Raw genomic sequence first — 22,561 nt, 5'->3', positions numbered from 1 at the left:
ATATGTATGCAAGAAAGTCATTTTGTGTAAAGAATAAGTTATTAAGATGCAAGGAGAATGGTGGTTATATGTAAGGAGGATTGCGGTTTTATCTGAGCAGGTTGATGGTTAGCTGTGACCACAAGAGTGGATGTACATTGCCTAGAGAAAGTCTACACCCCCTTTCAAAAATTTCACCTTTTATTACTCTATAGCCTAGAATTAAATTGCATTAAATCAGATTTTTTCCACCTTTATTTCAACATCATAACCCACAACTTCCAAGTGAAAAACAAACTCTACAAATTTCAGAAAATTAATTTAAAATACAAAACTAGAATATCTTGGTTGGATAAGTGTCTACCCCTCTAATAATAATAATAATAATAATAATAATAATAATAATAATAATAGCAATTGTAAATTAGCTCAGGTGTAATCAATCACCTTCAAAATCACACACCAAGTTAATTGGCCTCCATCTGTGTTAAATTGTGGTTATTATGATTATTTCAGAATAATATTAGCTGTTCCTGTCGGTTTCCTCTGCTGGGTGGTGCATTTCACAGCAAAGACTCAACCATGAGCACCAACCGAGGAGCTTTCAAAAGAACTCTGGGATAAAGTTGTGGAAAGGCACAGATCGGGGGATGGGTATACAAATTTTTCAAAGGCTTTGAAGAGCCCTTGGAGCACAGTTAAGCCAATCATTAAGAAGTGGAAGGCATATGGTACCACCAAGACCCTGCCTAGATCAGGCACGTCCCTCCAAACTGAATGACCAAGTAAGGAGGAGACTGATCAGACAGGCCATCAAGAGGAAAATGGCAACTTTGAAAGACCTACACACTTTTGTGGCAAAGGCTGGTCACAGTGTGCTTGTGACAACAAATATCCCAAGCACTCCACAAGTCTGGCCTGTATGATATAGGTTTGCAAGAAGGAAGCCATTACTCAAAAATCCCACCTTGAGTCCCATTTGAGGTATGCAAAAAAATACTCCAGAGATTCTGAAGCCATGTGGCAAAATTTTATGGTCTGATGAAACAAATATGGAACTTTTTGGCCTGTATGCAAAATGTTACGTTTGGCGCAATCTTAACACAGCACATCACCAAAGAACACCATCCCTACTGTGAAGCGTGGTGGTGACAGTGTCATGTTATGGGGATGTTTCTCATCAGCAGGGACAAGGGCACTTGGCAGGATAGAAAGGAAAATGGATGGAGCAAAATACAGAAAAATCCAAGAGGAAAACCTGCTGCCCTCTTCTAGAAAGATGAAATTTGGATGGAAGTTCACCTTTCAGCATGACAATGACCCGAAGCACACAGTCAAAGCTACACTGGAGTGACTAAGGAACAAAAAGGTAAATGTCCTTGAGTGGCCCAGTCAGAGCCCCGACCGAAATCAAATCGAGAATATGTGGCATGACTTGAAGATTGCTGTCCATCAACGCTCCCCGCACAACTTGTCTGAGCTTGAACAGCTTCTTACAGAAGAATTGAGCAAATATTGCCCAATCAAGGTGTGCTAAATTGGTAGAGAGATATCCCAACAGGCTCACAGCTGTAATTGCTGTCAAAGGTGCTGTCACCAATTACTAACTCAGGGTGGTGGACACTTATCCAACCATGATATTCTAGTTTTGTATTTTTAATTAAGTTTTTTGAAATTTGTAGAATTTGTTTTTCACTTGAAAATTGTGGGTTACGATGTGTAAATAAAGGTGGAAAAAGTCTCATGTAATGCAATTTAATTACAGGCCATAAGGCAACAAAAGGTGAAAATTTTAAAAGGGGATTTTGAGTTTCTATTGGCACTGTATGTGAGGAAGAACTTGTTTAGATATATGTAGGAAAGTGGTTCGATGCATGGAGAAAGGTAGTTAGATTTACGATTGTAAGATGCAAGTACATGGTTTAGATCTCTCTTTCGAGTGCAGCCTGTGGCTGATGGTTGCATCATTGGTTGGGACGCGGCTCTGCCGCTGATGTCCCTGTGGCAATGTCCCCCTTACCAGTACACTGGTACTCATTTTGTGGACCTCGGAAGGATGACAGGCTGAGTCAACCTCCTGGTGTTTATTAATTCAGCGGTCAACAGGGCTTGAACTCAGGACCCTAGGATCCCAAGCCGCCACCATAACCACTAAGCCAACACCAGGCTTCTCGTGGTTTAGATGAAAGGGTGTTTGTTAAAGTTTGCACAACTTGTAAAAATCGAACGGATTATCCAATTACTCCCACAAAAATAGCTGAGAATATTCAGACAAACAGAAGACAGATATGAACATAAAAGAGCAACCAACTAAAAAGGAATTAGTCGCTTTTTCTTTGTTTTGTTTTGTACAGAGTCAAGACTCATGGAAGAGCTGGAACACTGAACGGATCAGGACGCAACAAAGCAAAAGGAACAGCAGAAAGAGGGGGACAAACACCAACAGTAGAGTTGAAGGACAAAATTGAGGGAGACTTGCACACACAATAGGTGTGGGGAGGAATGAGGGGAAGAAAAGGACACATGGGGGTGGACAGTATGGATAGAGAAGGAAACTCTCGGAAAGGAAAAACTGAATTTTGTTTACAGAGGGCTTCGGGTGGGGGTTTGGCGGATGGGGGATGGGGTTTGCGAGGGTAGAAAAGATCATGGTTTTGGATTGGGGATGGTCTGAGATGGTGGTGAACAGCTGTCTTGAAGACCTGGAGGAGAGAATGAGATTGAAGAGAATGTGGAAGTTGTTTCCACAGGTCAGAAAAAAATGAGGAAAGAATGAATGGAGGTGAGTAGTGATGCTGGATTTTTGGAGTTTTACCTGAAGCAAGTTGATGGCGAACCATATGCACCTGGACTGTGTGTGCTCATTTTCAATGTATATGATGCTCCAGATGGAAAGTTTCATATACCCCCCTTGTATATTCCCTTCTCCTCCTCCTCCTCCTCCTCCTCCTCCTCCTCCTCCTCCACCACCCAAACTCATTTTAACTGTACAGATACAAGAGCGGGTTCAGCAAAGGGGTACTAGATTGATTCCAGTGCAGGCGAGACTAAGCTATCAGGAGTGGCTGAATGAGACAGGACTGTATACATTAGAAAGGAGGCGGTTATGAGCGGATATGATATAGATGTTCAAGATAATGATGGGGAGAGACAAAATAAGGGTAGAAGGAGTTTTCAGCAGAAAAGATCGACAGTGATTGTACCAGGGACCATAACCTGAAAGTAAAGAAGAGGAGAGTTCGGACAGTGATAAGGTCAGGTGTCTTTAACTCAATCAGAGAGTAGTTAATGCATGGAATGGTCTCCCGAGAAAGGTAGTGGCAGTATAAAGAGTCGATATGTTTAAATTGGAATGAGATAGGTACACAGATGCATTGGAGATTGAGGGTGCAGTGATATTGGCAGAACTTGCAAGGAAGCTCATGTGTGGATGGGTGATGACATGTGATATTGGTGTAGCGCAGGCACAATGGGCTGAATGGCCCTCCTTCACCAAATTCCTTGGAGAGTATATCCTTGTACAATGTACATATTATACCACAAAGGAGTATGGCGTTCATTGATGCTTTGTCGTATCTCATCGAGTAAGCATACTCGTGAGATTAATCACCATTTATTGCACAGGCATCTTTAAAACTGTTGGTTCATGAAAAAAATATTTTCATGAAAAAATAATTGGTTCACGAAAAAATATTCTCACGAAAAAATAAGTGACCACTATATTCGTTATTGGTGTCTGTCTGTCTGTTGGATAGTCGATCTAGTCGAAAAAAAAAAATTCAAAAATTTTTTTTGAGATTTGTTCTACCCTTATTATCAGTATTTAAAATGGCGATTTCAGTTAATACAATGGCGATTTCGATGAAACTTGGTTGGAAGGTTCATATCATGACCTAGTTGTGTGCAAATGAGAACCGTTGCTATGGACACGACCGTTGCCTAGCAAGGGGACTTTGAAATTTTTGAAAATTCCTAAAAAATATATTTTTTCGAAAATCAAAAATCGGGCCACGAGCGACTGTGGGCAGTACTTCAGTCATGTTGTCAAAAATTTCCAGCCGGATCCTATGAAAACTGTCGGAGAAGATAGACTTTGGATGAACCCTGGTCGAAAACAATAAAAAAAACGAAGTTCGTTATATCTCAGAGAATATGAGTCAGAAATATATGAAACTGGTATGGTAGGTTCATGGTATGTCCTAGTTATGTGTGAGAAAGAACTGTTGCTATGGACTCCTCCGTTGCCTAGCAACGGCCAAAAAACCTCTAAATGTGGGGGTATTTTAACGAAAAAACAATCTGCCGCATTAACCCTTGAAGCGAGAATCTTGAATTTTCTTGTGCTTAATCCTCAGGTCATTCCCCATCGATCGGGCCCATCGCGTCAGGTTATATTGGGTAGTCGACTACCCATGTCCACCTACCGGCTTGTTGGGTAGTCGATGTAGTCGGGAAAAAAAAATGTCAAAAAAATTTTTTTTGACATTTTTTTTCTACCCTTATTATCAGTATTTAAAATGGCAATTTCAGTTAAGACAATGGCGATTTCGATGAAACTTGGTTGGTAGGTTCATACCATGACCTAGTTGTGTGCAAATGAGAACCGTTGCTATGGACACTACCTTTGCCTAGCAACAGGACTTTGAAATTTTTGAAAAATCATAAAAAAAATATTTTTTCAAAAATCGGGCCACGAGCGACTGTGGGCAGTCCATTCAGCCATATTGTCAAAAATTTCCAGCCGGATCCTATGAAAACTGTCGGAGAAGATAGACTTTGGATGAACCCTGGTCGAAAACAATAAAAAAACGAAGTTCGTTATATCTCAGGGACTATGAGTCAGATATATATGAAACTGGTATGGTAGGTTCATGGTATGTCCTAGTTATGTGTGAGAAAGAACTGTTGCTATGGACCCCTCCGTTGCCTAGCAACGGCCAAAAAACCTCAATGTGGGGATATTTTAACGAAAAAACAATCTGCAGCATTAACCCTTGAAGCTAGAATCTTGAATTTTCTTGTGCTTAATCCTCAGGTCATTCCCCATCAAACGGGCCCATCGCGTCAGGTTCTATTGGTAGTCGACTACCCATGTCCGCCTACTGGCTTGTTGCGTAGTCGATGCAGTCGGAAAAAAAACTCAAAAAAATTTTTTTTGAGATTTTTTTTTTCTACCCTTATTATCAGTATTTAAAATGGCGATTTCAGTTCATAGAATGGCGATTTCGATTAACCTTGGTTGGTAGGTTCATACCATGACCTAGTTGTGTGCAAATGAGAACCGTTGCTATGGACACCACCATCGCCTTGCAATGGGACTTTGAATTTTTTGAAAAATCATAAAAAATTTATGTTTTCGAAAATCAAAAATCGGGCCACGAGCGACTGTGGGCAGTACATTCAGCCATATTGTCAAAAATTTCCAGCCGGATCCTATGAAAACTGTCGGAGAAGATAGACTTTGAATGAACTCTGGTCAAAAACAATAAAAAAACGAAGTTCGTTATATCTCAGAGACTATGAGTCAGATATACATGAAACTGGTATGGTATGTTCATGGTATGTCCTAGTTATGTGTGAGAAAGAACTGTTGCGATGGACGCTTTTGTTCGTTAGTAACGGCTGAGAAACGACTAAATTCGACTTGATCGACTATCCATGTCCGCCTACCGGCTTGTCTGTCTGTCTGTCTGTCTGTCTGTCTGTTCCGAGCATAGCTCCGTGGGTTTTGATCCGATCCTGATAAAATTTTGGTGGGAGGTTTATATCACGATCTAGTTGTGTTTTCCTGAGAACGGGCGTGGTGCGCCCGTTATGAGCAGAGCCACACCCAAAAAACATGTGTTTTTAGGGGGTAGCCAATTTAAATTTGCATCTTCTCCTAGGGGGTTTGTCGAATCTGACAGGGGTTTCAGTATTTGGTTAGCCCAATGGCACCTGCATAGCCCCACGCAGCTCAATTTTTCATTTTTGTGTCAAGGTCACAAGGTCACGAACTTAGAAAATTGCGAAATTTGACATAAAAATCCATCTACTCCGAGGGGGTTTGTCGAATCTGGCAGGGGTTTCAGTATTTGGTTAGCCCAATGGCACCTGCATAGCTCCACGGAGCTCGATTTTTTTTTTTTTAATTTTCGTCCCAAGGTCAAGGTCACAAGGTCACGAACTTAGAAAATTGCGAATTTTGACATAAAAATCATACGACCGCCCAAACTTTGAGAGCTAGGATGACAATATTTTTTATGCATAACCTTGAGGTCATTCCCCACCTCAAGTCTTGAAACCATTTTGCTCTGTCTCGAACACTGCCTGTGGCGTCCCTTTCAAGGTTGTTTTTACGCTGATTTCATCAAAGTCTGGATAATCCACGGAGTGCGGAATGCCATATAGTCTATATGACGTTATATTGTTCCTGGAATGTTCCAGAGGAGGTTTTGCAGCAAAGGTCATAATCCTTGACCTTTGACCTTTAAAGTTCACAAAGGTCAAATTTTCAAAGTTGTTGGAATCTAACCGGGTTTTCGACCTTCTTTGACGAACTAACTCCATTAAGCTATAGCACGTATCCTGTTTCCTTATTTTAATGTCCACAACATTGTTTTGGGACCTTTAAAGGTTATGCAAAGGTCAAATTTTTAAAGTTGTTGAACGAAACCAGGTTTTTGACATTTTGCAGCTAATAACCTGTCACTCGTACCACATCATGTTGATCATTTTTATAACTTAGTCAAACATTATCACATTGTCTCATCCTTGACTTCTGAAACAATCTACATCGTCAAATACCACTCGTGAACCATCGTCGTCTTCAGACTTGTTAAATATTATGATTGTTTGAGATTATATTGTTTACCTCTTCCTACAGTGTTGGTGACTTATGATGCATTATGATCGACAAATGCAATATCTAAAGGAGTGTAAATGAATCAGGCAGGGAAGGCAGTTTGAATGCACCATCAATCTTTTATTGTGCTCCACACACACAAACCTCATAACCATTCATGAGCCCAGCCTCGTCGTGCCGCTATGTTCCCACCTTGCAATGACCGGAACGCTTGATGACCATTGGGGTACAAAGCCGACAGACGGCCCTGCTGGTGGCGCTGTCACAGCATTATTGAGGTCAGCCGCAGGGAGTGGTGCAGTGCTATCTGCAGCACCAATGTCACTCTTCATAGGTTCAGGAAGTGGCGAGACAATTTTTGAAGATGACAGAATTACAAAACCGATACCGGACATGAGCAAGGTGCCTCTGGATGACTCGATTGTCCTTGAGTTTGATCTTATAGGACAACGGTCCCTCGTTTTTGTGAACCCTCCCTGGTAGCCAAGCCTTTCCGTGACCAAAGTTTTTCACAAACACCGGGTCCCTGATGTTTATAGAGTGCTGTACTGCATGTTTCACGCACTGTTCGATGTCAGAGTCAAGGTGAGGCCACTCGACATAGTTCCGTGCCAGTGATTTCATTCCTACAATGCCTGGATGACAATCGTGAAGCTGATCGAAAATATTTGTGCGCAAGTTTGGGGGAATGACCTCTCGGCATCCCCACAGCAAGCAGCCATTCTCGACACTTAGTTCATTCTGCTTGGCCTTGTACGAATACAATTCAGGGTCGGCATTGTGTGGCAAGCCCCACCCATGCTCAGTAGCGTGAATGACTTTGGAAAGAAGTGGGTCCATCCCCGGAGATGACCAAGACTTGTAATTGGTGATTGTTGTTGCCGTAGGTTACTGTGACATCACATGACCCGCAGGCTTGTATTGACTCACCGGTATATGTAGTGAGTCAGATCCGGGACAAACGGAGGTTGGGTTTTTCAGAATTCCCCACAGGTTACGGAATGCTGCTTCACTCATGAGTGAGATGGCAGCACCCGTGTCTACCTCCATTTCCATGGTCCTTTTGTCTATATCTACTATAACCAGTATCAGAGTAGACTGTCTGCCAGACTTTGTGTGGAAAAGGTCATACGACTGAACACTGTGGCTGTTAGGGATGTCTCCATCAGTCATGTCTTCCTGGTTATGCTCTGAGACATGGAGGTGGGTTTTGCATTCGTCTCTCCTTGCCCTCCGTTTTCGAGACAAGCACGCAGAGGCAATGTGACCCACCTTGTGGCAGTCGATGCAAGCGGAATTCTTGAAATGGCACATAGTTGGAGAATGCTCACCATTGCAGGGGAAACAGCATTTACCAGCACCAGCCACCAAGCAGTTTCCAGGCATTTTGGCATCAGATTTTCTGGTTGGATGTTGTTGCACACGATTGACAGATGACAGGTCAGCTCGAGGCTGGTATGTGATGGAACAAGCAATATCTGCAGCATTTTTGTTTGCGCACTCCATTGCGATAGCGATGTCCTTAGCACTGGAAAATGTCAGAGTCCGTTCAGCAAGTAGGCGCCGGCGAATTCAATCTTGCTCCACTCCCACGACGAGCAAGTCCCTTCGCATGTCGTCGAATGTAGTACCAATCTGGCAATGCTCGGCAAGGTGTTTCAGGTGAGCTCTGAATGCCGAAATGGACCGTGTCGAGGTTTGACGACACTTGTAAAAATTTAATCGACTCACAATGACTGAGGGTGTGAGTTCGCAGTGTTCCTTCATAGCTGCCACGAGCTTGGTATGTGTTAAATCCATCGTGGTCCTGGGCATGGCAAGATTCTCCAGAATAGTAAACGTCTCGCTGCCACATACGACATCAGGATTGCTTTCTTCCTGGAATCATCCCTCTATGCCGTTAGCTTGGTAGTCGTACTGTAGACGCTCAATGTACGCCTCCCAGCTTGCTTCGCGCGGGTTGAACTCGTCAATACGGCCGAGGGACATGGAGGGTCAATACGGCCGAGGGACATGGAGGATCAATACGGCCGAGGGACACGAGGGACTCATAGCGTATGCAGGGAAATATGGAGTTGGTAGGCTAAACAGCTAAGGCCAAAAAAAAAAAAAATGTTGCATTGGCGTAACCCGCCCGACCCTAAAAATTCCGCCGACCCTACGTTTTTTTTTGTTTTTTTGCTATCGATTTCAAGTATCTTGTTGATTGCGATCGCAATCGCAAAAACCCGGAAGTGTTTCGGACAGAACCCGTCGACAAAAAGGGTGGTACTCGAGCCGGGGGAGATTTTGGGAGGGATTTATTAGGATTTATTAAATTTTTGGATTTATTATCCAAAAATTTTGGGATTTATTAGGAAAAAAAAAAAAAAAAAAGATCCCGACCGACCTACCCTATTTTTCAGTGACCCGTTACACCAATGCAACATTTTTTTTTTTTGGCCTAACTGCAATAGCCCGGCTTACTTTCCATGCGCTCACCAGAATCCAGTCCTCGTTGACATGTAATGTATTAAGCAGGGAAAGCAGTTTGAAGGCACCATCAATCTTTTATTGTGCTCCACACACAGAAGCCTCAGCACCATTCATGAGCCCAGCCTCGTTGTGCCGCTATGTTCCCACCTCGCGATGACCACCCTTCCGGTTGATCTTATAAATTAATACATGACGAGGAGTATCTTCTGTTAACCAAGGCTCAGATTTATTGGCCCCCATTGGATTTCGTCTGAAACGGACTTCGTCTGAAATGGGGGCTTATGGATTTGGTCTCGATTTTCGTGTGCATCCGCAATCATATCTCGGACATTAAATGACTGATTTTGTTCATACTTAGCGAAACACAACACGTGATGGTATACATATATCTGTCATTTTTTTCGACATCAGATCCAAGATGGCCGACTGGCATCCATTTTAGTTGTAAAAGAAAAAAAAAATACCCCTCTGTCGAACACGTCTTTAACCATTTCTTGGAAATACATTTACTGATCTTGTTAAAACTCGGCACACAAATGAGGAATGATGGCTTGCATAAGCACATTTTTTTTTTGAGATCAGATCGAAGATGGATAACTCGCAGCCATTTTATTTGTAAGAAACCTGATGGTGAACACGCCCTCAACCATTTCTCGGACAAACATTTACCGATGTTGCTCAAACTTAGCGTACAGATAAATTATGATGCCTCATATATGTACATCATTTTTCTTTTCAGATCAGAGCTAAGATGATAAACTGGTGGCCATTTAATTGTTAAAAAACCCCATTTCAACAAGTCCATAACCATTTTTTCGGACATGCATTTAACGTTGTTGTTCAAACTTGGCGTCCAGATAAGAAATAATGTCTTTCATAAGCGCGTAATTTTTTTTTTCACAATCAGATACGTGGCCATTTTGTGACTTAAATGTGTCCCCGATCATTTCTCAGACATGCATGGTCGGATTTTGTTCAAACTTAGCACAAGTGCAGTATATGATGGCGTACACATGCCCACCACTTTATTTTTCGATATGATTAAAGATGACCGACTGGGAGACTGGCGGTCATTTTAATTGTACTTTAATGTGAACTAGCCATTTAACTCCATACAGCAAAATTGCTGAAACAATGGGAGCTATGATATTTTATGTCTTTTTTTTTTTTACTTGTTCTGCATCCTTTTAGAAACATTTCATTTATTTACATACAATTTGTGTATGTTGTTACCTCCACAAGTGAAGGTGGACTGATGTTATGTTTTCACCCTTGTCTGTCGTCTGTCTGCCGGTTTGTGAGCAGGATATCTCAAAAAGTTATGGAGGGATTCAGACGAAACTTAGTGGACAGGCTGGGTGTGTCACAGGGCCAAATTGTTACTTACGAAATCTAGAGATTTCTAAAGATTTCGTAAGTTACGAAATATATTTCGTAAAGATTTCGTAAGTTACGAAATCATCATCATCTTCTGCTTTCGGCTGCTCCCGTTCGTGGTCGCCACAGCAGATCATCCGTATGATCCGCATAGTGATTTGGCACATGTTTTACGCCGGATGCCCTTCCTGACGCAACCCTGGTCGCCTCTTACGACACAGGGATATGGTACACCTATTTTAACCAGGGTATACACCGGCCCAGTATACTGGTACTCATCTTTTTTGTCTTTTTTGTCAGTATAGATCTTTCATTAGACGTAAGTTACGAAATATACTTATGAAATCTAAAGATTTCGTAAGTATATTGATGACTTCCGTCCTCTATTTGTGTGTTTGTTACTGACCAAATCTAAAGATTTCGTCAGTATATTGATGACTTCCGTCCTCTATTTGTGTGTTTGTTACTGACCAAATCTAAAGATTTCGTCAGTATATTGATGACTTCCGTCCTCTATTTTTGTGTTTGTTACTGACCAAATCTAAAGATTTCGTAAGTATATTGATGACTTCTGTCCTCTATTTGTGTGTTTGTTACTGACGAAATCTAAAGATTTCGTAAGTATATTGATAACTTCCGTCCTCTGTTTGTGTGTTTGTTTGTTTGTGTGTGTGTTTGTGTGTTTGTGTGTTTGTTTGTAGGCATGATAACTGGAGAACGGAAGAAGCTACCAATGTCAATTTACACCACGTGATTCAGGAGGGTGATTGCTTGTGCTGATTAGATTTTGGTTAAAATCGGTCAAAGGTCAAGGTCACAGTGAGGTCAAGCATAATTCCGTAAATTCATGTGGAGAGATGGAGTATTTTTGCTTCGGTCGACGTTACGAGTTCGTTTTAACTTCGATTTTAATTTTGTCTTCGGTTTTTGCGATCGCTTAGGACGCTTAACACTGGGTTGTGGAAATTCTGGGAAAAATCGGATGTTTTGGAGACTTTTTAAGATTGTATAAAAAATATTTCACTCGCCGCGTCACGGCTCGTCACATGGTGCAGCGCGCTCGAGCAGACGCGTCGTTGAGTCATGTAAATGTTCTGCGTGTGCGCGCTGACAGTGTTTTCGATAAAGATGGTGTTTAAAAGTCATTTTTATCCCAATAAAGGTTATCGTCATATGCCTGACTCGCTAAGCCGTCGGATTATGTAAATTTTATTGGTGGATGGCCGAATATTACGGTTTTGTGACTTTGATAAAAATAATATTAAATAATTGCGTGGAGAAATGGAGATTTTTACTTCGGTCGACGTTATGATTTTTTATGGTTTGGTACAGAATCATCGTAGAAACTTCTGGTTTACGTCGCTACCTTCTCTAGAGACAGCTTTTATTAGACAAGGTCAGAGGTCAAGCTGACGATTTCGTAAGTACCAGTCTATGACTGCTTGTTTCATTTTTCGTGAAGATCCAGATCCATATACTACAAATTTTACGTGATTCTTTACTATTGAGAGATGGGGCTAAAAACGATATGTCGCATGATATCTCAAACAGTTATGGACGGATTTGGATGAAACTTGGCGAATGAGTTGGGTAGGTGACAAGAAAAGGTAGATTAAGTTTTGGTTAGGTCGGATCTGCCTCTGGACCTCATCAGTGGGATACAAAATGTGAAATGCTCACCCTGGCGGAGGTATACGCTCTACTGAGTGCAGTTCTAGTTTTTTCTTTCATTGTTTTTAAATTTAATTCGAGCCTTTCAATTGGCGCACTAAATTATTTTCCGTTATGTAGATATTTTCCAAAGTATTAGGTTTGTTAAATAGCAATATAGAAGAACATATGATTTGAGAGTTGAGACAATTGCTGTTCAATATATCTGCCAGAGCTAATTGTTGGTTTTAACAAAATTTATCATGTTGTATCAACAAGCTTATACACACCAAAAATGTGAGTAGTTTCTTTCAGGTAAGATAAATGTGAGCCAGCTTGATGAATCCCAACTTCGTTAAAGTACAACACGGAGAGATAGGAATGTGGAAATGCAAAGAAAGGACGAATGAGATAAGTGAGTTGAAATGTTTAACGATGTAAAAACCCATAACCCGACATTGTCATCCAATGTGATGATCTATTAAATAAGGGACTTTTAGTGAATGTTGCTGAAGGACAGTCTGCCTTTAAGGAACACCATTTTCTGGCATTGACCTCTCACCTTTCACTTCTCCATTGCAGCTTCTGTTATTCCCAAATCAACCTCTTCAGGCGACCAACCGCCTGTGGGTGAGCGCCAGTGGTGATCTGTCAGTGTCGGATGTGCGGCCCTCAGACAGTGGTTACTACGTGTGCCAAGCTTTAAGTGTTGCTGGCAGTGTCATAGCGCGTGCCTACTTAGACGTCACTGATGGTAGGTGTCAGAGAAGTCATGGCTTGCACTATAATTATATTCTGTGAAATCTACTTAGTGGTATAAAGTTCTGTCAAAATCAAAAGGTCATTTTGTCTCTCTGTTGGTGTTTTGTTTTCAACTATTGTGCGTGCTTCTGCTAAGACAGGGAGTCATGAAACAGGCATGATAGCCATTGCTTGAACAAGTATAAAAAAGTAACAGTAACTTAGATAAGAGATGGCATATGCCAGAAGGCCATCTACCGTACAAATTACAAAGGTTTTAAACCTCTACCTCCATGTATGTTTCAGTCATACCTCTCTCCCAAACCCCCTTCCCCCACTTATGCCCCATTCCAAACCTCCTTTAATGTTCCTACCATCTTTTTCCCCCGATGCTCTTCATTTTCCCATCAAAACATAATCCTCTGTTCAAATTCAATTTCCGAAGTTAATCCTTCCACTTTTCTACCTTGACATGCAATGGCTCTTCTCCGAGCCTCGACTTGTGTTAAAAAAATTAATAGAAGGCATCTCAAAATGCAAATCCCATCCACATCCCTTTTGTCCGCAAACAAAACTTGATGAAAACAACAGTGAAAAATAAAAGAAGTTAATGTTGTTAATTAGTGTTCAATAATTGTGGATTTGTTGAAATAATGTATGCCTGGTGTTGGCTTCATGGTTCAGGTGGTGGGCTTGGGGTCTTAGGATCCTGAGTTCAAATCCCACTCGGCTGTTGAATTAATAACAGCTGTGGTTGACTCTGCCTGTCATCCTTCCGAGGTCGGCAAAATGAGTGCCAGCTTGTTGATATCCTGTTTCAGAGTGGCGACTCGTCCACGATTGTGCCCAATAGCCAAGGAGACTGCTTCGGCAGCAACAATGCTCTGCACAGAGTATGGTCCCGATGGATGGATGGATGGATGGATGGGGATTTGTTGAAAATTTGATGACTAAAGCTCAAATGGTATCAAAAGTTATGCCCTGGACATGCGCACACACACACACACACACACACACACACACACACACACACACACACACACACACACACACACACACACACACACACACACACACACACACACACACACACACACACACACACACAATTGCAAAACTCCATCTCCCGCTGCACGTGTGGACGGGCTAACAATGGTCACACGGTGAAAATATAAAGGATAATAATTGTTAAAATTCCAAGCAGAATGTTTGTTGCTCTGTTATTGGCAATGTTCTCAATTTGAGCTTTCACCATGTTGGGTTCTCCTCCTTGCACATTCTTTGAAGCATGTTATTTGGTTGGGGGACTGAGTGATCTTTTATTGGAAATAATGACTGACATTTCCGACCAAAGTGTCGTTGCACGGTGCCGGGGGACAAAACAATACATGGTCTCGGCAGCTAACGCCGACCACAAGGTCACGGCAGAAATGGTTCTTGCCCTTCAAAAATATTTCATCTTATATGCTGCGAAAATTGGAAAAAGCTGAGGGTAGCCTGCGAACCGTTGGGATAATCGTGGACATCGGCACAGTCAATGATTACTTCGGTTGTGATCTCACCTGAGCTGTGAGTGTGGATAAATAATGCCAACCAATGGTGTGCTACACGGATGAACAAAGCTTGTTCTGACATTGGCACATTGATTCTTTTCTGTTTTTGTCAGAATAGATTGACTCAATTGTGACAAAAACTGGCACATCAACGTCAATTTCTCATAAACTAATAAAATGCTGAGCAATGCCACTCCTGTTTTGTGGTTTATCAGAGCCTTGTTGGACTATTCCCTGTGTGTTAAAAAAATTAGTCTGCAATGCCTCATTTGAACCCAGTTTGGTTGACCTCATCAGGTTCCCAGTGTGAAACTGTCGTTATTGAATGGATGTTTTCTTTAAGAGGTTTACAGATAAATAATATGACAACAGTACAATTCAGACTTATTGTGACTGTTCATAACAACTTATTTTGTGATAAAAGATGGTTGATCTGGATAATGACAATAGAAAAAGGAATAGGTATGCAATTTTTTTTTTCATTTAATTTTATTTGAATATGCATTTATTCCTGGGACATTAAACAAGGGTCATTATCGACCACATGAATGGATCCTCCAGCTCTGTGCAATTATTGGATCATTATCTCCACCACCGGAGGTGAAGGAGGTTATGTTTTCACCCCTTTCTGTCTGTTTGTGTACACTGTACAGGATATCTCAAAAGGTTGTGGACGGATCTGGGTGAAATTTTGTGGACAAGTCCGGTGTGCGACGAGGATGAACTGATTAGATTTTGCTGAAGATCCGGATCCGACTACTAGAATTTTTAAAGTGATTCTTCTCCTTTGATTGATAGGGCAAAACCGATATATAGTACGATATCTCAAAAGGTTGTGGACGGATTCGGCTGAAACTTGGTGGACAGGTTGGGTGTGTGACCACGACGAGTTGATTAGATTTTGGTGATCTGAATCCGAATCTGGATACGAGAATGATTTAATTGCCTAAGTGGTTCTTCACCATTGAGAGATAGGGCAAAAAACGCTATATAGCATGATATTTCAAACATGTATTGGGCCTGATATGTTCTCGTGGATCAGGCATTGCATGGCAGAGGTATGCGCTCTACCGAGTACCCTTCTCGTTTTTATAGTTGAAATGAAACTGAAACAGGAATAAGATTGTCTTTCTCGCATTTCGTCATAATATCCACAAAACAACCAATGCGCACACCAAATTATGCAGATAATATATCACAACACCCACATACATTGAGAATAATAAAAGTAAAAATCTGATTTTGAAGTTACATTTGAACCCTAACACCTTAGAAATCGTGTGTGAATTATTTGAGGAATGATTTACCATTCATCAATCTTTCCCATTTTCTCACTACACCAAGCACGGGCTTGGGTATTTGTATGTGTATATTTTCCTGGGTACGTGTACACGCTCATGGTCGTGCATGCCTGTGTGCGTGCATGGTCACGAGTGCCTGTGTGTGTGCATTGTCATTGGTGCCTGTGTGCGTTCATGTCATGAGTGCCTGTGTGCATTGTCATTGGTGCCTGTGTTGTGTGCTTGCATGGCCGTGAGTGCCTGTGTGCGTGCATGGTCATGGATGAGTGAGGGCAGGATTCCCTTTGCCTGTTGAAGGTCGGGTGCAAAATTAATGGGAGACATTGGACCGTCGTACTTCCATTGGAAGGACTGAAATTTATTTTCAAGATTTTAATAGCGATGCAAGTGGTGCACACATTGTCATGGATGCTCTTGCACACACATGGGTCTTCGTATGTGTTTTATATGGCTGCTGACAACATGGTCGTTTGCTTGCCTGTGTGCATGCATGATCTGATGTGCTTGCATGCGTTTATGCACAAATGTGCTATCTGGTTGTACTAAAAGTTTGTAAAAATATACTTTTCCTGCGACGTCAAACACTGCAACCCATGCCTGCAGAAAACGGATTTTTTTTTGAATGCCGGCTGCATTTTCCATCCAATCATCATTTGACTTTCTATGAAGCTAGATTTTACCACTGCACACATTTCTGATTGAGTCAACCTGGTTGTGGAAAGACTGAATGCCATAAAATACAAGTTGATGAGTCTTTCCTTCATGCTGGGAAAGGAAGTGCACTGATCACATGCACAAATGCAAGCACATGTACACTTGCCACAAGATATGGTTTGAATCCAAATTTTCCGAGCTCAGTGGCTGTGTTTGTCTGAAGTCAACTTCGGTGTTGTCTCAGTGTGTGCAATTTTGTTCCAGATATTCCATGAGTCTTAGACTTCTGGAACACCCCCCCCCAAAAAAATAAAAAATAAATAAATAAATAAACATAAGGAGTGGAAACATTTAATTATCTCTCCTTTTCCATTGTTTTTATAATTTTATTCCATCTAGTTTATAGTTTTATTCCATGTAGTTTCTTCAGAAACCTACTCTGGTATTCTCAATTTCCTTCTCAATGCTCCACAAATGCCTTGCAGTCACACCAGAGAACCTTCCACCTATACTGCTGCACGTTCCACCGAATCAAACAGTTCCCCTGGGCAGCACAGCCCTACTGCCATGTCAAGCTGCGGAGGCCACCAGGAGGGCCGGGTCGAGAGCCTCCCAGCCTGCCACCATCTTTTGGTTGCGAGATAGCATAAAAATTCCTGCACTCGATGGGCATTTTGTTCAGCAGAAAGGACGTCTCCTCATCCGCACAACTCGGGTGAGTTAAAGAGATTCTTTCCTCTCCCAAGGTAATTAATACCTTCTGTCTCTTTATGTCCTTAAACTCATGTTACCACCTCTCACACCATACGTTCAACAAAATCAAAATGGTATTTTCTTAACTGTTAATAATGAGTCTACTCATAAATATTTGGTAAATTCTTAGAACGAGATACCCACAATGGTCTCAGAAACACCAACATGTTTATCCTCCATTGTTGTGTACCTTCACTTTAATGCACTTGCTCCATTTGCCCTTCAAACGGTCCAGGCCAACAAAATAGAAGCTTTCACATTGCTCCTTCAGCCCCGTCTCACTTGCTTCAGTCAGTTCCTTGTCGATGGTGCACCCCGCCGTCGTGTTGATGGAACACCAACCGTCAAAACAAATAATAGTCACTCGGCGCAAGGTCCAAGATGTATGGGGAGTTATCCTGTTCTTTGAAACCAAAATCATGATTGGCAACAATTTGTGGATCAGGTGCATTTGCTGGCCATCTGCCCTGGTATTAACTTCAATAAACTTGAGTTCACACGTGAAGTCCGCCTTTTACTTGGATCCTGTAGATCGTACACAATGAGGTGGTACCTTGATCATGTGCAAGGTCATCTCCAGTCATGTATTTCTTTCGAGCTTGACCTTTGATATTAAACAAAAAAAAAAAACATTGACATCTTCTCAGTTATACTCTGAAACGGCAAATAAGTCATATGATCGCATCTTGTGGTACATCTACATCTACATCTTCGTAATAATACGCTTGTACCTCCGTCCATCCATCCGTCTGTGTGTGTGAAACATTCTGTTTCATCCATTGGTCGGACAGTTTGCCTGACTCCATCCACAATTTAAACCTGATGAAGAATCATGTTACTGCCACGTTGGTGCTCACTGTTATGCGACGCCAAAGATATTATATGTATCTTAGGAGCTTTCATATTCACATTCGCCATCCCCTCCATATAAGTTTTCCCTTCAGTGAAAAGTGACCAAAGCGATGGTTAAAAGGATCCTGATAGACATTGCAGGACTTGTGAAGATAGGTCTCAGCGGTCGAAGCTGTAATCTGTTGCCTTACACACCACCCAAAATAACCTTGTAGCATTCTCTCATGCAGAGCTTAAATCCATGTCATTGAAAAGGTCTTTGTCCATGGTCATTATTTACTTTTAATGATGTGTGTATACACCAATCAGGAAAAAGCTAATTGGTTTCTGGTCGGTCGTTTATTGACACAATTAACCTGTTCATGGTCACATATCTTTTCTGCATATTTCCCAGGATTGTGAGTTGAACAGGTGACCACGATGGGCCATGACATGTCGGAGTTGTTCCAATAGTTGCTTCTGTGAAGTCGGTGATAGCATGATAGGGGAGGAATGTGGGGATCCCCGTTTGCTTTTATGAGTGTGAGGAGTGTGGGGAGGGGAAAGCATAGTTGGGGTTGGGAAATGGGGGGGGGGAAGGGGGAGAGCAAAAAATGGGACAGAATTGGGTGGGAGAGGATCAGGCTTTGGGGAAGGGGGCAGGGTTGAGGACTTTTGGTGTGGGAGTGGGGGGTTTGAGTCATTGTGAAGAGAGGGTTTGAAGGCATGGAGTGGAGAGGGGGATTGATGCCTTAGGGTTGGGAGGGGGATGGTGAGGACAGACTTGGGGTTGGGAGGCAGAGGTTGAGGACTTGTGGTTTGTGAGTGGAAAGGGGCAAAGGGGTGGGTGGGGGGAGGTTTGAGGACATGACTTCACATTATACATTGCACGGATGCTCAATGGGTCCCTGCTAGTAAACATTAATGTATGTTTATATTGCCCCATAAAAAGACTGTACAGCATTCCTTGAACTTTTTGAATGCCCCTCGTATATAGTTTGAATGTTCATGGCTCCTTACCAGGAGAGTAAACAAATCTCATTTGAAGCACTTTACTGCCAAAAGTACCTTTTCTATATGAAACTTTGCACGTGACAAGATGTTCAGGCCAACACAAATCCGATTTGACAACATTTTAAAGCCATTCCATTTGGAGTGAGCAGTTTGCATGAATGCTGGAGTTTTGCGAACATTTGACGTCCATAAGCTCGCCTTACGAAATGCACAGTTTGTCGATCACATACCTCCAACATGGGTTGTTCAGGCATTTGACCTGGCATGAAAGTGCTCGTGGTTTTTGAATGTGTCAACAGTTTTAGCTTTGCATCAACTTTACTATCTTCGTTTCTGATGGTTGTTAACATAGCCTGAGCATCTGTTGGAAAGTAAGGATCTTGGGAAGTTGTTATCTTAACATGGCTCTACGATTGATGGATGCTGAGGTGTCTCGGAGAAGATCCTTCGTAATGCTTATCGTAACCAGGCTCCGCGTCTTCCGCAGGTTTGAAACAGTTTAGGCATGATGATCATGCTTTTTCATGCCAATCAAAACAGCTCACACAAAGCCAGGGCCATAAAACATATTACCCAGTGATAGATTTTGTTTTACATCATTCTTCACAATTTACACACTCTATGAGGTTTGATCGATTTCGTTTCAGTTGGATGACAATTTTACAAAACATATTAGGTACGTTGTCGTGCAATGCCAGGTCCTTGTGCATATTCAAGCAATGTCCACACAAAGGTGTGATGTGCTGTCACAGCCTAAACCTTTGCGTTCTGTGAAAATTGCGTTAAATCAGGACGTTTCTTAATGCGAACCACACGTGAAAATTCATGTCATTCTCGTGTTCACTGTTGACAGCTGGAAGATTCTGGGGTCTATACCTGCGTCGCCCGCAACTCAAATGGAGAAACGACCTGGAATTCATTTCTGCAGGTCAAAGGTAATGGGCCAAGCCTGACATACAAATGAAGCATCCGATCGATGATGACAAATGTCCTGGTTTTGTAAATGTGAACGGCGATGTGCCTGCGTCTCGGTATCATGTGTCGTGCTGTGGAGTGCCTGTTAAAACGCACACACACACACACACACACACACACACACACACACACACACACACACACACACACACACACACACACACACACTCGGTTGTAAAATGTTGTGGGAATTGATGCATTCCTTTCAAAGCATTGTTGTTAAGACACCTGGAGTTTGAGGCAATACTGTACTTACCTGGTGAATAGCGCATCGAATTTGGCACGTCGTTCGTGCTGTTATTGTTCTTCGTGAGACGAATGCATGTTCAAACCTCCACAGGTTCCAAACATCATGATGGGGGTACCTCTTCCTTACAAACATGGCCTCTTCGGTCTCCTTCTCGCGTCAGGGTCGTACGGGCGACGCGCAACAGTGTTTCTTTGGTCTGGCAAGCGTCTCATGGGCCCACGGTCATGACATACATTGTTGAAGCATTTAGGTGAGCCCCAAGAATCTCAAGTCCTTTTCACAAAACTCTCTTTCAGGACATTTATATGCAGTATCTAGGAAAGTGAGGTGTGTGTGTTTTCGCGCGTGTGCGTATGTGTGTATGAGACAGACAGAGATACTTGTTCATTTTTTGTTTGTTATACAATTCCATAACCCTGTACAAATTGCTCTGAAACTTGCTCTACCTCATAATTGTAAAAGGTCAACATCAGTGGAACAATATAAAAGGTCAATTTGGCACAACAAAAAAATTGCAATTCTTAATCCTATTGATATTAAAACAAGAAATAACGGTGCTCTGGGCGATCAATCGTCATATGTCTGATGCTCACCTCGGCGGGGAGAGGGACGGAGCTTGACTTACCCTCAGCTTTTCCACATCATGTGAATGGAACCAATTGCATTTATGTATTTATATTCCATATGCAGAATGGAAATCTATATACAAAGGGTACACAGTCACCACGGAAGTTCACTGAGTCTAAGTCGTCATTGCGTGATTCTGTGCGACCTCGAACAAGGAAATTTGACCATTTGGCCCATCATTGCTGTGGTGCACTCTGGATTAATTTTTGCTACGGCTTTTAACATCAATGTTCTTGATGGTTTACTAAAGTCGAAATAACCCGATCTTGATCGGGTGACCTAGCTCGTACTGTATAAGAGAGCAATTTGATAAGATACATTTCAATATAATTGTTGCAATTTTCACTGTTGTAGTTTCATGAAGCCGCCATAAAAGTTGAATATTCCTTTATTACTTGACAAAATAATTTTGCCAAGTATGTTTGTCTGTCTGTCTGTCTGTCTGTTTGTCGTACGATTTTTGTCCACAGTTTTGAAGCAATCGTTCTGAAATTTTTTGTGTATGTAGGTGACCAGCCAAGGAGAGCAAATCATATTTTTGGTCACTATCTGAAACCAGATCTGGATACCACAATTTATTTCGTGATTCTTCACCATTTTGAGATAGGGTGAAAAATGATAAATAGAACGACATCTCAAAAAGCTATTGACGGATTTGCACGAACCTTGGGAGACCGGTTGGGTGTGCAACAAGGACAAATCGCTTCGATGTTGGTTAAGATCCAAATTTGGATCTGGAAACAAGAATTTTTAAAAAACTTTTAAGTGATTCTTCACCATTGAGAAATGGAGCTGAAAAGAATATAGATCACAATATCTCAAAAAGTTGTTGACTGATTTGGATGAAACTTAGTGGACAGGGTGGGTGTGTAAGAAAGATGAATCGATTCAATTTTGTTGAAGATCTGAATCCGGATCTGGATACGAGAATTTTTTTAGTTTTTAGAAGTGATTCTTCACCATTGAAAGATAAGGCTAACAACTATGTAAAGCATGATGTTTCAAAAAGTTGTGGACAAGTTATGATAAAACTGGGTTGATGAGTTGAGTAAGTGACAAGAACAAGCCGATTCGATTTTGGTTAAGGTCCGAATTCAGATCTGACCGATCAGTGGGATACAAAATGTAAACTGTTTAGCCTGGCGGAGGTATGCGCTCAACCAAGTGCTGTTCTCGTTCATTCTGTTTCGCCAAGTGTCGTTCTACGAGTGATTTAATGTTTATTTTTTTTTTTAAAGGTAAAATGTTTGAGCATCTGAGGATGGCACTATGATGACTTTTGTTCCCTTGCACTTCGCAATTGTGTATCACAGTCGTTCTTTGGGCCCTGGCTGGACAGTGGTTGGAGCAGACCTTCGGCAGGCAGCTCACACTGTTCAGAATCTACGTCCTGGAAGTGTATTTGTCTTCATAGTACGTGCTGTTGGTCCCAACGGTGTCAGTGAACCAAGTCCAATCTCAGATCCTGTGCGCACACAAGGTGAGGACAGCGGGACACATACCCCCAAGCTGTACTTTGACTATTGGCGTTCCTCTT

At 41.8% G+C, this 22,561-nt stretch overlaps 1 protein-coding gene across 5 annotated transcripts in view; it reads left to right on the top strand.

The window, feature by feature from the left end:
- Positions 1 to 22,561, top strand: part of LOC147034601 (roundabout homolog 1-like) — a 451,205-nt gene that overhangs the window by 342,221 nt on the left and 86,423 nt on the right. For all 5 annotated transcript variants that reach the window (XM_085885921.1, XM_085885946.1, XM_085885911.1 and 2 more), the window contains 5 exons: positions 12,908 to 13,079; positions 17,060 to 17,289; positions 20,026 to 20,107; positions 20,488 to 20,647; positions 22,338 to 22,504. In XM_085885921.1, the coding sequence (XP_085742047.1) occupies positions 12,908 to 13,079; positions 17,060 to 17,289; positions 20,026 to 20,107; positions 20,488 to 20,647; positions 22,338 to 22,504 (811 nt within the window). The remainder of the gene's footprint in view (positions 1 to 12,907; positions 13,080 to 17,059; positions 17,290 to 20,025; positions 20,108 to 20,487; positions 20,648 to 22,337; positions 22,505 to 22,561) is intronic.

This window comes from Eptatretus burgeri, chromosome 1, assembly GCF_056783735.1.
Source record: "Eptatretus burgeri isolate ZD-2024b chromosome 1, Ebu_testis_v1, whole genome shotgun sequence".
Classification (NCBI taxonomy): Eukaryota; Metazoa; Chordata; class Myxini; order Myxiniformes; family Myxinidae; genus Eptatretus; species Eptatretus burgeri.
This window is presented reverse-complemented; position numbering and strand designations above follow the sequence as displayed.